Here is a 15,975-nt window from a genome sequence, read left to right as displayed (position 1 = left end):
AGACTTGAGGTCACAAGGCAAACCACCACCTCAGCATCTGGAGAAACAGATAAATACAGAGAAGCACAGCCAAGAGCAGCTTACTGGGAACAGAAGCCACTCGAGCTAGGGACTGATAGGAAGACTGCAGTAATTTTAAAGAATTATTGGAAGCTGAGTAAGGACTAGCTTCAGGGTTAAAAACTCCCAGGGGTCCAGCCTTGCGGGGGGGGGTTCCCCACAATTTCTTGGGTTTACCCCAGAAATTTTCTAACCTCCAGAAACTCCACCATGTTCTTATGGTGAAGATGAGAGAAAAATTCCCTCATTTTTCTGGTAGGGGTAGGGGAAAAGTAAACATGCAGAGTGTTTGTCACAACAAAGACCTGCCCTCTAAGGGAAACTATAGTATTTTACCAGGGCTCTATCTGACCTAGGGGAAAAGGTGAATAGAGGATTCTGGCCCCTTCTAGCCTTCCTGTCTCGCAGTGGGGGAGGCTAAAAAACATTTCTGAAGGTTATAGCCCAGGGACTCAGGCCCACTAAAAAATCTGAGATTTAATTAAAGATTGTAAAAACACATCACCTCACCAAACAGGGCTCCAGTAATAACAACAGTGGCTTACAGTTGAGAGAGCTGCAAGACACAAGCTACTTAGGGAGTTCTTAGGGAAACCCAAAGATAACAGAGGAGAAAATAGAAAAACAAGGCCACTAGAGGAACTGAAGGCTCTTGTACCTACAGCAAACATTAAATACAGCCCAATCTACCCAAAAGAACAAAAAAGACATCTGCACCCGAATGTTTATAGTAGCACAATTCACAATCGCAAAGATGTGGAAACAGCCCAAATGCCCATCAATACATGAGTGAATTAGTAAAATGTGGTATATGTATACCATGGAGTATTACTAAGCTATAAGAAATAACGGTGATATAGAATCTCTTATGTTCTCCTGGACAGAGTTGGAACCCATTCTACTAAGTGAAGTATCCCAAGAATGGAAAAATAAGCACCACATGTGCTCACCAGCAAATTGGTTTCCCCGATCATCGCCTAAGTGCACATTTGGGAATAACACCAGTTGGGTGTTGGGCAGATGTGGGGCCGGGGGAGAGGGGATGGGTGTATACCTACATAACGAGTGAGATGCACACCGTCTGGGGAATGGACACGCTTGAAGCTCTGACTCGGGGGGATGGGGGGACATGGGCAATATACATAAGCTAAACTTTTGTACCCCCATAATATGCTGAAATAAAAAGAGAGAGAAAATAAATAAATACAGCCCAGCTCCTAGCTAGAGTAACATGAAACCTCACACTAAAAGTCTAATTACTCAGTTCTGATACATCATGTCCAGTTTTCAAAAAAATACCACAGTCTGAAGAGACAAAACAAGCATCAGAAGCAGTCCCTCAAATATTGGAATTACTAGATAGGGAATTTAAAGTAACTAAAATTAATATGTTAAAGGCTCCAATGGAAAAAGTAGACAGCATACAAGAACAGATGGGTAACATAAGCAGAGAGTGGAAACTAAAAATAATGCTAAGGAATTAAAAATACTGTGATGGAAATGAAGAATGACGCTGATGGGCTCATCAGTAGACTGGGCACAGCCAAAGAAACAGTCAGTGAGCTTGAAGACAGGTCAATAGAAATGTCCCAAACTCAAATGCAAAAAGAAAAAAAGGAATGAAAAATGGAACAACCAAGAACTCTAGGGACAATTACAAAAGGGGTAACATACAAGTAATAGGAATACCAAAAAGAAAAGGAGAAAGAAACAGAAGAAATTATTTAAAGTAATAATAGCTGAGTATTTTCCATAATTAATGACAGATGCCAAAACAGATCCAGGAACCTCAGTACCAAGCAAGATAAATACCCAAAAATCCACACCTAAGAAATCGTAATCAAACTGTAGAAAACCAAACATGGAAAATTTTGAAAGAAATCAGAGGATAAAAACAGCTTACTTATATATATAAGTCTGACTTATATCAGACTTCTCATCAGAAATCATGCAAACCAATGTAGAATAGTGTATCCAGAAAAATTATCCTTCAGAAATGAAGGAGAAATAAAGACTCTCTCTCTCAAACAAAAACTGAAGGAATTTGTCAACAGTAGCCCTACTTTTCATGTAATGTTTAAAGTTCTTCAGAGGGAAGGAAAATGATATCCCCGAAAGATGGATCTAAGTAAAGCAATGAAGAGGATTAGTAAAGGAATACATAAAGGTAAAACAAAATATTTCATTTTTCTTCCTAATCTAATAGATAACTATTTAAGGTAACAATAATGTAATGAATGATTAAAAATATGGATAAGTGAAATGAATGACAGCAATGTTATTAAGGGATGTGAGGGAGGAATTGGAAATACTTTGTTATAAGGTACCTGCACTGCCTATAAAGTGGTATAATGTTATTTGAAAGAATATGTAGATTAGTTGTAAATGTATATTGCAAATTCTAGGGAAACCACTAAAAACTTTTAAAAAGTAATAATAACTGATATGCTAAGAGAGGAGAGAAAATAGAATCGTATGAAATGCTCAATGAAAACAGAAGGCAAAAAAAGAGGACAAGATAAAAAAGGGGCCGGGCGCGGTGGCTCACGCCTGTAATCCTAGCACTCTGGGAGGCCGAGGCGGGTGGATCGCTCGAGGTCAGGAGTTCGAGACCAGCCTGAGCAAGAGTGAGACCCCGTCTCTACTAAAAATAGAAAGAAATTATATGGACAACTAAAATATATATATACAAAAAATTAGCCGGGCATGGTGGCACATGTCTGTAGTCCCAGCCACTCGGGAGGCTGAGGCAGTAGGATCGCTTAAGCCCAGGAGTTTGAGGTTGCTGTGAGCTAGGCTGACGCCATGGCACTCACTCTAGCCCGGGCAACAGAGTGAGACTCTGTCTCAAAAAAAAAAAAAAAAAAAAAAAAAGAAGATAAAAAAGGAAGCAAAGAACAAGTGCCTTGAGTAAAAACAGTTATACAAACATGGTAGATATTAGTCCAACCATATCAACAATCACTTTAAATTGGAATAGTCTAAATACACTAATAGTCTTTTTTGAAATGAAGGTGAAAATAGTTTGCCACCACAGACCCTCACTAAAAAAATACTTATAAAGCTAAAGTAATCCCATCTTTAGGAAGGACTAAAGAACAAATAAAGTGTTATGTATATTTAAACTAACATTTACTATGTGTATAAAATAACAATAGTAATAATATCTTTGAGGCTTAAAAAATAGAACTAAAGTACACAATAATTGCACATAAGCCCAAAGGGGAGTTTGGTAAGAATGGGTATTTAAATTTTAAAGACGACAATTAGCAATAAAATATGGAAAGTACCAAAGCAGAGGGGAAGGGGGAGCATAAGAAAAACAATCCAAAAGAATGAAAGATATGGGGGGGGAAGCATAAATATGATAAGAAGTAGTAACAGATAAGGTACAGTACTACAAATATATCAGTACTCATTAAATGCAGAGATGGACTGAATGCAGTAAGGCTCCAAGCTAAACTGAAAGACTGATTTAAAAAATAATCCAACTTTATGCTATTTATGAGAGATACGTCTGAATAAAGATAGTGAAAGACTGAAATAAAAGGATCTACTATGCACAGTGGAACCCAAGAGATAGCAAACTTTTTCTGTAAAGGGCCAGATGGCAAATATTTTCAGCTTTGCACAGTCTCTGTCACAGCTACTCAGCTCTGCCCTTGTGGCGTGAACACAGTCATTGACAATACTTAAACACAACAGGCATGACTGTGTTCCAATAAAACTTTTACAAACATGGGCTGTGGGTAGGATTTGGCCCATAGGCCATAGTTTGCTGGCCCCTACTTTAACCAAAAGAAAACTGAAGTAGCTAAATTATTACGAAACAAAAATCGACTTTAAAGCAAAACACAGTTATGCATATAAGATACTCATTATATAAAGCATTCTATTCACCAGGAAAATTCTAGATATATAGCTTCCAACTACATTAAAAAAATTCATAGAGCCAAAGAAATATTTAGATCAATCGTATAAATATAGTGATATTTTATCATACCTTTCTCACAAATTATTAATAAATCAAGCAGACATAAAAAAATAAATAAGGATGTGGGCATACATTTGAAAAGTGTGAGATCCTTGGAACAAATGATTTAAAAATTTATTTTTAAAACTGCCAAACTTTTCCACAATCGCTATAACATAATTCACCAGAAATATGTGAGACACATAAGATATGCTCCACATCCTCCTCAACACTTGGTATTATCAGTCGCTTTCATTGTAGCCATTCTAATGATTAAAGATGCTAAGCACCTTTCCACAGGCTTATTGGTCATCTGTATTTCTTTGGAGATGTGCCTCTTTGAATTTTTTTTTTTTTTGTCATTTTTTATTGAATTGTTTCTTATTGAGATATAACAATTTTTCATATTTTCTGGACATAGGCCCTTTTTCAAACATGTATTTTGAAAATGTTTTATTTCAGTCAATAGATTGCATTTATGTTTTCTTAACTTAGTCTTTCAAAGAGCCAGAAGTTCATGATTTTGATGAAGGCCCATTTGTCCATTTTTTTCTTTTATGGTTCATGTCTGTGTGCACCAAGAAATGTTTGCTTAGCCTAGAGTTAAAAAAGATTTTCTACTGCATGTTTTCTTCCAGAAATTTTGTACTTTCAGCTTATATGCTTAGGTATATGATCCATTTCAAGTTATTTTTTATGTATGATGTGAGATAAGGCACAAGGTTAAATTTTTTTCCACATCTGTATCCAATTGCTTCAGAACTGGACTGTCTTTTCCTTACTGAATTACTTGGCAGGTGTGGTTGGTTGTTTTTGTGACTTAATACATGCATTTGTCTAATAACTAATCATGTTCATACGAACATTGTTCATAATAGCAACAAACAAAAAATGCAATTTTTTGGTCATATGCTTTTTTGCATCAAGATCACCATATAGTTTTCCATTTTTAGTCTCATAGTGTGGTGAAATACAAGGTTTGATTTTTGAATGTTTGACCAGCCTTGCGTTCTGGGATAAACTCTACTTGGTCATGATGTAGTATCTTTTTTATATATAGCTGAATTCAGTGTCCTAAAATGTTGCTAGGTATTTTTGCAAGTAAATCCATAAGGCATGTGGTTCCACAGCTTTGTTATAATGTGTTTGTATGGCTTTGTGATAATTTGGTATTATTTCTGCCTTAAATGTCTAGTGAAATTCACCAGTGACACGATCTTGGTTTGGAGCCTTTTATATAGCAAGATTTTACAAGTTCATTAAATTTTTATGAGATATTTATGAAAGTAGTTGTCCAGTTTTTATAGCAGGAGAATTCTAGACTATTCTTACTTCCTATGGCCAGAAATGGATGTAATGCTGATGATTTTAACATTAAAAAGGCTGAAAAAATGTCAGTAGCCCAGAAATTTGAGATGGATGAAATTCTTTTAAATGTAGATATTAAATAGGGCCTCATCATAATTATTTTTAGAATTAGTATACTAACCAGCAGGAAAAAAATTATAAATAAGCAATCACCATTTTAAAGGTTTACAATAATTAGATTATCTATAATACAGCAGTATAGGATTAGCCCTTTGTTAACATGGTGTGCCCGTATCGTTCCTAATTAATCTTCATTTTTGCCTTAATACTGTCATCTTGGTATAGAATCAAAACATTTTTGTACATATTCATTGGTCTCATTCTAATCACAATCCAGTGAGAAAGACAGCAGGAAACAGGCCCAGGAAGGTTACATACTCAAATCCGCGCAGCAAGAATGAAATAAATTAAGACTTCTTGGCCGGGCGCGGTGGCTCACGCCTGTAATCCTAGCACTCTGGGAGGCCGAGGCGGGTGGATTGCTCAAGGTCAGGAGTTCGAGACCAGCCTGAGCGAGACCCCGTCTCTAGTAAAAATAGAAAGACATTATATGGACAACTAAAAATCTATATAGAAAAAATTAGCCGGGCATAGTGGCGCATGCCTGTAGTCCCAGCTACTCGGGAGGCTGAGGCAGTAGGATCGCTTAAGCCGAGGAGTCTGAGGTTGCTGTGAGCTAAGCTGACGCCACGGCACTCACTCTAGCCTGGGCAACAAAGTGAGACTCTGTCTCAACAAAAAAAAAAAAAAAAAAAAGACTTCTTGCTCCTAAATCCACTGCTTTTCTTCTTCTTTTTTTTTTTTTTTTTTGAGACAGAGTCTCGCTGTGTTCCCTGGGCTAGAGTGCCGTGGCGTCAGCCTAGCTCACAGCAACCTCAAACTCCCGGGCTCAAGCAATCCTTCTGCCTCAGCCTCCCGAGTAGCTGGGACTACAGGCATGCGCCACCATGCCCGGCTAATTTTTTTCTATATATATAATTTTAGCTGTCCAGATCATTTCTTTCTATTTTTTGTAGAGATGGGGTCTCGCTCTTGCTCAGGCTGGTCTCAAACTCCTGAGCTCAAACGATCCGCCCACCTCGGCCTCCCAGAGTGCTAGGATTACAGGCGTGAGCCACCACGCCCGGCCCACTGCTTTTCTTCTGTATCAGCACTTTCTAAAATGTCCACAGCAGTTAAGTTTGGGAATGTATTCTGCTCCTTGGAGAGTACATAATAATAGCTCTGAGAAATTCTGATATTCAGAAGTCTCCCTAACTTTGTTTGTATTAAACGTTTAGCTTTTCTTAAATTTTGACCACCAAATCCTTTTTCTCTCCCTCTATTGTTAACATAGAACCAGTGTTTCTAGGAGCACACTGCGAAATGTAGCACTCCACAAAAGTCATTATCTCTACAAGATTAAGTAAAACCAATTAACCCTCTGTTCATTGTCCTTAATAGTACCAATTTTTGAAGAGTAATATATAAAAAATTGATTTTATACCAATTTCACAACACAGAACCCATGATTTATTTTCAGTATTTCTCAGTATATCAGGCAAAGCAGGTATCTGCTCCCTAATAAGGCATACCTATAAGCTATATAAAAAAATCATGTTTCTTTTCAGATTGGAATCGTATCACCTCAGTATATTAACACATTAAAAAATATACTGCCTGTTGATTTAAAAGTTCTAATTAACTGGTGACATCACAGATAGTTCAGGATCTAACTGGTAGAATAAACACTGTTGTTAATAGCCTTCTATCTCAATGCTAGGATTAAACTCAAGTGCAAAATGACAGCCAAAGTTAACTGATCACTCTATTATTTCATTTGGTCTTCAAAATAGCTTTGTGAACTGGGGAAGAAGGTACTACCACCAGCTCTATTTTATAGATGAGAAACCAAGTGATTCACTCAAGGTTAAGTCCTCCAGTTCTCCATTATCCCATATTCTCTCCTGGATATAGTTTCATAATCCTTTGGAAATGCTTCTATCTTAGAATGTATTAAGAGTATATAGACAATGTAAGTCATGGAGTTGGCTATTAAATGTCCTTCGTGCATGTATAAAAAGTTATGGCAAGAAAATCCTTTAACTGACTCCATCTTAACCTTTTAGTTCCTAAGGAAGGTTTGAAGAGCCAAGAGCTATTTGATGAAATTAGAATGACCTACATCAAAGAGCTAGGAAAAGCCATTGTCAAGAGAGAAGGAAACTCCAGTCAGAACTGGCAGCGGTTTTATCAACTGACAAAACTCTTGGATTCCATGCATGAAGTAAGTGTCAAACATAAACCATAAGAAGAATTTTCTGGGACATAAAGTATATTTTGATTAGTGCAGGTAATTATATACCAATAATTTTTTCTCCCAGTCTGTGGATTTTGGTGATAGGTACATTTTCCTAAGGCCAATTATGAAATATCACTCATCTAGTCATGTACATATAAAATAACCATGTTATTAAGGAATTTCATAGCTACTATTTTTAAAAAAGTAGAATTCCCTATTATGTATGATTAATCCATTAAATTAGAATAATATGCCCTTCATATATTACAGTACTGGAGTTCATCATGAAATATTTTATTTCATATACTACTACATACAAGTAAAGGAATTTAAAATGTATTTTGTACTTAAGTGCTTATTTAACTAAGCTGCTTTTTCACCTGGGGAATTCCAGTAGATTGGTATATTCTAGGTCGGATGTTAAAAAAAAAAAAGAGGCCAATAAACATGAGATGTTCCCGCTGATCAGTTCTGAAGCCTAATCATTACTATATCTTCTCTTGCAGGTGGTTGAAAATCTCCTTAACATTTGCTTCCAAACATTTTTGGATAAGACCATGAGTATTGAATTCCCAGAGATGTTAGCTGAAATCATTAGCAATCAGATACCAAAATATTCAAATGGAAATATCAAAAAACTTCTGTTTCATCAAAAGTGACTGCCTTAATAAGAAAGGTTGCCTTAAAGAAAGTTGAATTTATAGCTTTTATTGTACAAACTACCAATTTGTCCTGTAGAGGTTTTGTTGTTTTATTTTTTATTTTTTGTTTTTGTCTATTTTGTTTTAAATACGCACTACATGTGGTTTATAAGAGGGCCAAGACTTGGCAACAGAAGCAGTTGAGTCATCACTTTTCAGTGATGGGAAAGTAGATAGTGAAATTCATTAGCTGGTCTATCCCAGAAAATAGAAACAGTAACGTGGAAGTAATGCCACTGTCGGAGAAGGATGGCACCTAAACCACCAGTGCCCAAAGTCTGTGTGATGAACTTTCTGCTCATACTTTTCACAGTTGGCTGGATAAAATTTTCTAGACTTTTTTGTTGGTGTATTTTCCCCTGTATAGTTAGGATAGCATTTTTGATTTATGCATGGAAACCTGAAAAAAAGTTTACAAGTGTATATCAGAAAAGGGAAGTTGTGCCTTTTATAGCTATTACTGTCTGGTTTTAACAATTTCCTTTATATTCAGTGAACTACGCTTGCTCATTTTTTCTTACATAATTAATTTTTGTATTCAAGTTATTGTACAGCTGTTTAAGATGGGCAGCTAGTTCATAGCTTTCCTAAACTCTAAACATTAATCTTCGGTGTGAAAATGGGTTGGTGCTTCTAACCTGATGGCACACAGCTATCAGAAGACCACAAAAATTGACTCAAATCTCCAGTATTCTTGTCAAAAAAGCTCATATTTTGTATATATCTGCTTCAGTGGAGAATTATATAGGTTGTGCACATTAACCGTCCTAACTGGTATAGAGCACCTAGTCCAGTGACCTGCGGGGTAAACTGTGGATGATGGTTGCAAAAGACTAACTTAAAAAATAACAACTACAAAGAGGCCCTGTTTGTACCTAATGCCCTATCTCTACAATGGTTAGATGGCAGGTAAGAAAATTGGTAAACTGGTTTTTGGGACCTTTTGTAGTAGTTTGCATAACTTCTTAAAAGTTATGATTCCAGATAAAATTGTTAATCAGAGCAAGTAATTCCCCTCACTAAAATTTACTCCAAAACTAAATCTCTAATATGGCAAAAGAAAAGTGGCCAGACACCCATTTTCACATTCCCATCTGTCACCAATTGGTCAATCTTTCCTGGTGGTACAGGAAAGCTCAGCTACTGATTTCTGTGATTTAGAACTGTATGTCATACATCCCTGTTTGTACAACTACACATCCCTACATGTGCCATAGAGTTTAACACAAGTCTTGTGAATTTCTTCACTGTTGAGAATTATCATTTTAAACAAAACAGAAGCTGTAGTAGCCCTTTCTGTGTGCACCTTACCAACTTTCTGTAAACTCAACATATTTACTATGCCACAAGAAATCTGATTTCTATTCAAGGTGGCCAAATTATTTGTGTAATAGAAAACTGAAAATCTAATATTAAAAATATGAAACTTCTAATATATTTTTATATTTAGTTATAGTTTCAGATATATATCATATTGGTATTCACTAATCTGGGAAGGGAAGGGCTACTGCAGCTTTACATGCAATTTATTAAAATGATTGTAAAATAGCTTGTATAGTGTAAAATAAGAATGATTTTTAGATGAGATTGTTTTATCACGACATGTTATATATTTTTTGTAGGGGTCAAAGAAATGTTGATGGATAGATAACCTATATGATTTATAGTTTGTGCAAGCATTCATACAGGCAGCAATGGTCTCAGAAACCAGAAACCAGACAGGTTTTCTCTAGGGGAAGAGGGAGATGAAGACTGGCCCTGTGTGCAGTGAAGGTTGCTGAGGCTCTGACCCAATCAGATTACAGAGGAAGTAATCCTCTGCCTCCCATCCTGACCACCTTCTCATTCCAACAGTGAGTCTGTCGGCACAGGTTTAGTTTACTACAGTGTGTAAACAGGGGACAGAAAGGTGGTGTTTGCGTATTTACAGGCACCATCTAATAGTGCGGTTATTTTCACATATGGCCTCTCCAACAGGTAAATGAAAAGAGGCTTATACACAGAGGTACCAGCAATATGTAAATAGTGCAGAATCTCATAGGTTGCCAATAATACACTAATTCCTTTCTATCCTACAGTAAGAGTTCATTTCCAAGAAAGAAAAAAAATGAGGACATGTGTTATGTTTTCTTTGAATGCTTTTTTGAATGTTCTTTGTTATTTTCAGTATTTTGGAGGAATTATTTAATAAAATACATAATCATTTGCTTTTTGAATGCTCTCTAAAAGGGAATATAATATTTGAAGATGGTCTGTAACCCACTTGGATGTGAAATTTACGGTGCCTAAGAAATACTGCTTGAATATTATCAATGACAGTGTTACGTTTCAAAAGGGCTTCTAAAACGTAGATTATCTTGCATTTATAGAATGTTATATGGTTAAAACCAGAAAGCACATCACACAGTCTTATTTTAGTCCCAAAAACCTTGGCACTCAAAAAACAGAGCTCAGTGAAAAAAGATATGTGCACTTTGTTGTCAATAGGAAGTCAGCTGACAGTCATAAAACAACTATAGGAAAAACAACGAAACAACTAAATGGAAAAAGAAGCTGTGCCCTTTTAGAATACGTGGGTAAGAAGAAAGTAAGTTATCTTAATTATGTTTGAGTATAATTATGGATCTAAGTGAAAAAGGATATGGTGCTGTTTGAGAGCAGCTTTGTTTTCTATGTATGTGGTATCTTGCCATCCCAAACTACTGACGTTTATAGCAACTTGTAATGACAGTTAGTGACATGCCTAGGTGACTCAACAAATCCTGAAAAGTATTTTTAATTAGTAGTGGAGAAAGTGACCCTTTCAGTGTTTTTAGGTATTCTTGTGGGATACTATACAAGCAAAACTGAGGAACTAAGGACATAACGCTTTTTGGGTGTATATATATATATATCCAATAACCTGAAAGAGCACCTGCCTTCTCTTGAAAAACAAAACAAACAAAACCTAACATGATTAGTGAATATGAAGTGCTTGATAATTTGCATAGGATGAGCTCTGGGTATGCACATGAAGGAAAACTGGCCTCACTTCAGAATTTGGGGTGGGGAGATGGGCAATTCCAATTTTACTTAAGTCTTACCATTTTAGTTCCCTTTTAAATAATCTAAAACTACATCACCATGGAATGAACATTATCTTACTTTGATCTGTCAAAACTCAAGATCCATGGCAGCCTTAAGTGAGATTTCAATTTTGGCTGATCACCCCAACAACTGTAGCTGTAGATGAATGTGTTTTTTATGTGCCTGGTTTCAGTGTTGGAAGGGAAAATAAAAGTGTAAGGAGAACACTTTAAACCATTTTGGATGGAAGTTTCATCATTTTCCAGACTATTTTCAATCAACCTGGTCCACCAAGGTTAGTGACCAGGTTTTCAGGAAAGGATTAGCTTCTCTCTAGAAAATATCTGAAAGAAGGATTTTATTTTCTGATGAAAGGCTGTATGAAAATACCCTCCTCAAATAACTTGCTTAACTACATATAGATTCAAGTGTGTCAATATTCTATTTTGTATATTAAACAAATGCTATATAATGGGGACAAATCTATATTATACTGTGTATGGCATTATTAAGAAGCTTTTTCATTATTTTTTATCACAGTAATTTTAAAATGTGTAAAAATTAAAACCAGTGACTCCTGTTTAAAAATAAAAGTTGTAGTTTTTTATTCATGCTGAATAATAATCTGTAGTTAAAAAAAAAAAAAAAAATGTCTTTTTACCTACGCAGTGAAATGTCATACTTGTGTGGAAATGTTTAACTTTTATTTTTCATTTAAATTTGCTGTTCTGGTATTACCAAACCACACATTTGTACTGAATTGGCAGTAAATGTTAGTTAGCCATTTACAGCAATGCCAAATATGGAGAAACATCATAATAAAAAAATCTGCTTTTTCATTATGTGACTCCAACATGCTTTTGTAGAACTTGTGCAGTTCCAATTTTCCTACTTTTTTTCCTTCTTCTACTGAAAATAGAGTTACCACTTCAGGAACCCTAAGATGATAAAGTAGACATTTAACTGTCAATGTGGCAATGTTTGCATGCTAATATGGCATAATTTCAAAATGAGCTTAACCCTGATGCCAAAGAACCAAAGATTATCCCATCCATGCCTCAAATGGTTACGTGCCAATTACCGCAAAGGGTGCTAAGGGAAGGAAGAAAAACTTACTCCTGAGGCTGCTCCAAATATAACAAGTCTTTATCATGAAAGATGGCACTTTATGGAAACAAATGTTACCTAGTCAAAATTCTTAGCTTATTTAAAAATTCCCTTTTTTCTCCATTAAAAGGGAATAAACATTTAATGACTGTCAGAGCAATACTACACTATACAGAAGATAAAGGCAGAGGTCAGGGGAGTGGTTAAGCCAGCTACTCTGTACAATCTATTCAGTATTTCCAAAATGTATTGTGTTCAGGTCATATCCATGAATTGGATGACCTAACAAATTTTTTCCACAAGGACCTCCATCACCAAGAAAAAAAGCATTATGATTTATAAACCCAGTTTGCCTTCTCTATCATATGTGCACCAAGCATTTGCTACATGCCTAGTACATGATAAATATATTGAAGATACAACATGAATTAAAAAAATACGATTGCTACCCTCAGTTAATACCAGATATGGCATCAGTATGCACCTATTATTGCTGTACCATTCACTTCAAGTACTAACCTTACGTTTTTGTGTAACATCTTCACATACATCATACCAGTTAATCTTCACCCAATGAATGAATGAAATGAAAACAAATGATGAGGAAGATATTAACTCCATTTTATAAGAAAGGAAACAGACTTAATTTGAGCAACTGATTCATAGTTGCTAACCCCCATTTTACTGAAGCTTGAATGGAAAGCCTCTGTAATGAGGCCATTTATCTATGGGGCGTCAAAGAGCATGTCCTCAGGCCTATAAGCCTCTCGGGGAACTGGTTATGTTTTTCTGCTTTAAATTAAACTAATGCTCTATTGAGCACTGTGTGCAAGACATGTCTCAATAGATTATCTCATTTAATCTTAACAACCCTATAAAGTATTGCTATAAAGGAGTACTATTATCCTAATTGCATTTATATGAGGAAACTATAGCTTAAAGAACTGGGTAACTTGCCTATGGTCACAAAGCTTGCAAGTGGCTAAATAGGACTTTAAAAACAAAACAAAACGCTGGGCATCTGGCTCGACAGTCCATGCTCTTAACCACTACTGAGAAATTATTAATATGAAGCTCCTAAACTAGAGCAAATGAACCCATATTGAGCATTATGTGTCCTGCCTTTTGACATGACCTTACTTAATCTAATCCTTTTGCTACCATATCAGTTTTGATTTAGACATTTAACAGTGATACAGTAGTTCCCCTCATCCACAGGGAATATGTTCCAAGACCCCCAGTGGATACCTGAAACCACAGACAGTACTGAACCCTGATTTTTTCTGTTTATACATATCTAGGATAAAGTTTAATTTGCAAGTTGAGCACAGTAAGAGATTAACAATAACTAAAAATAAAATAGAAAAATTATACTATAATAAAGGTTATGTGAATGTAGTCTCTAACAATATCTTATTGTACTGTACTGCAGATAACTAAAACTGAGGAGAGTGAAACCACAGATAAGGGGGGACTACTATAATTCCTTCTCTTAAAAACACGCCCTGTACCCTGGGAAGGTTGATGGAAAAAAAAAAAAAAAATAGTAGCTGCCCACAGATTGATTACTGAATACCCTTTGGTTTGTCAAATATACAACAAGGAGCCTATCTCACCAATGCCCACAGGAACATCAACAAAAATTTCTTCAAGTGATATGGAACACATAAGCTACAAACTGAGGAAGATGAAAAACGACCTATTAGGCACGATGTACACTATTTGGGTGACAGGTATATTTTTAAAAGCCCTGACTTCACTGTATAATTCATCAGTATAATAAAGAAAGCACTTGTATCCTACGCCCTAAGTCTACTGAAATTTAAAAAAAAAAAAAAATTAAAAATTATGATGAAAGTCAAAATTTGTTCCTACTTTGTCAGGTAAAGAGCCAGCCAGACTTTGGGTGTTGAAAATACAGAGGCATTACCACCAGGTGAATTTTTTTTTAGACCTTCAATTAATCTCTCTTAACAGCATTAGTAACTTTATAGCAATATTTTCTTTCTAGTGAAAGAAACCCATCTCCTTTTCTTACATCAGGCTTCCTGTTTCCTAGCTAAAATGAGACAATACTTGGGTAGGGAAATATTTTTACTTTGCCTGGTTACAGACATGTGAATCTCAGAACAAAAGAGCTTGTGTAGACATCAGACCACCTAAAAAACTTTATTCATTCTACCAAGCCCACTTGAATAAGAAAATTTATACCCTGCTCATCTTATATACCCTCACCAAAAACAGTCAATAGAGTAATGTGCATACATTGTAAATAAGGTATAAGTTTTCTATTATTAATGTGATACCTTATAAAGTACTGAGTATATACACAGGGTTATGCTGGAAATAAGAATCTAGGCCATCCAAAACCACCAGGATTGTATGTTAGGATTGCAAGGAATCGAGATGAAAACAAAACTCTTTCAAAGTGGGAGGAAAGGGGGTCAGCATACAAAAAAACCAAGTAAAGGCTAATAAAATCTGAAAATATATCACAAATACCTCCTAATCAGTTTCACTACCCACTCTGTCACAGGTGTGCTACATGAGCCAATTCAAAGACCACTAAGGCAATAAATACTAAAACTCCTAGAAGGGCTTCCTGCCCTCAAGGAATTAAAGACAAAAGGCAAATGACTCAGCAATTCTACTCCTATGTATCTACTCAAAAGAACTGAAAACATTTGTCCACACACTGACTTGCATGCAAATTGTTAATCGCAACATTATTCCTAATAGCCAAAAAGTCCATCAACTGATGGACAGATAAATAAAATGTGGCATATCCATACAATGGTATACTATATCATCATAAAAAGTGAAATACTGACAATACTGATACATGCTATGTAATATGGATGAACCTCCAAAACATGCTAAGTAAAAGAATCCAGACACAAATACATATATAATCTCATTTACATGAGATGTCCAGAAAAGGCAAATCTATAGAGAATGAAAGCAGATCAATGGTTGCCTAGGTTAGGAATGGCATCAGGGCTTAAGTGCAAATGGGCATGTGAGGGAACTTTTGGGGGTGATGGAAATGTTCTGAAACTGAGTTGTGGTTGCACAATTCTGTAAATTTAATAAAAATCATTAAACTCTGTAATTAAAATGGATGAATTTGATGGTATGTAAATTAAATCTCAATAAATACGTTTAAAATATATATATTAATCAAAAGCAGGTACAGATGGCTTTGAATGCATCAAAATAGGCTCAGCTGTTTTTTGGAAAGCCTATAAAAGGATGTCTTCATTGTGCTAGGTGTTAAAGGATGAGGTGGAGTTTAGCAGCACAAAGTCTTATTTAATAGAAATACATTCCCCTGTAATATTTTTTAATTAGTTCTATGTTCTACCCATGCCCAGAAAGGGCAACCATGTGCAAAGAAACTTCCAACTTTACAAGGAAAA

The 15,975-nt window shown here is 35.7% G+C and overlaps 1 protein-coding gene across 7 annotated transcripts in view; it reads left to right on the top strand.

Annotated features, from left to right (window-relative positions):
• The window catches only part of NR3C1 (nuclear receptor subfamily 3 group C member 1), a 90,286-nt gene extending 79,464 nt beyond the window's left edge, over window positions 1-10,822 (top strand). For all 7 annotated transcript variants that reach the window (XM_069483816.1, XM_069483817.1, XM_069483819.1 and 4 more), the window contains exons 8-9: window positions 7,510-7,667; window positions 8,189-10,822. In XM_069483816.1, coding sequence (XP_069339917.1) covers window positions 7,510-7,667; window positions 8,189-8,341 — 311 coding nt within the window. In that variant the 3' untranslated portion in view covers window positions 8,342-10,822. The remainder of the gene's footprint in view (window positions 1-7,509; window positions 7,668-8,188) is intronic.
• The last annotated feature ends 5,153 nt before the right edge of the window (window positions 10,823-15,975 follow it).

Source organism: Eulemur rufifrons, chromosome 10 (genome assembly GCF_041146395.1).
Source record: "Eulemur rufifrons isolate Redbay chromosome 10, OSU_ERuf_1, whole genome shotgun sequence".
In the NCBI taxonomy this organism is placed as follows: Eukaryota; Metazoa; Chordata; class Mammalia; order Primates; family Lemuridae; genus Eulemur; species Eulemur rufifrons.
This window is presented reverse-complemented; position numbering and strand designations above follow the sequence as displayed.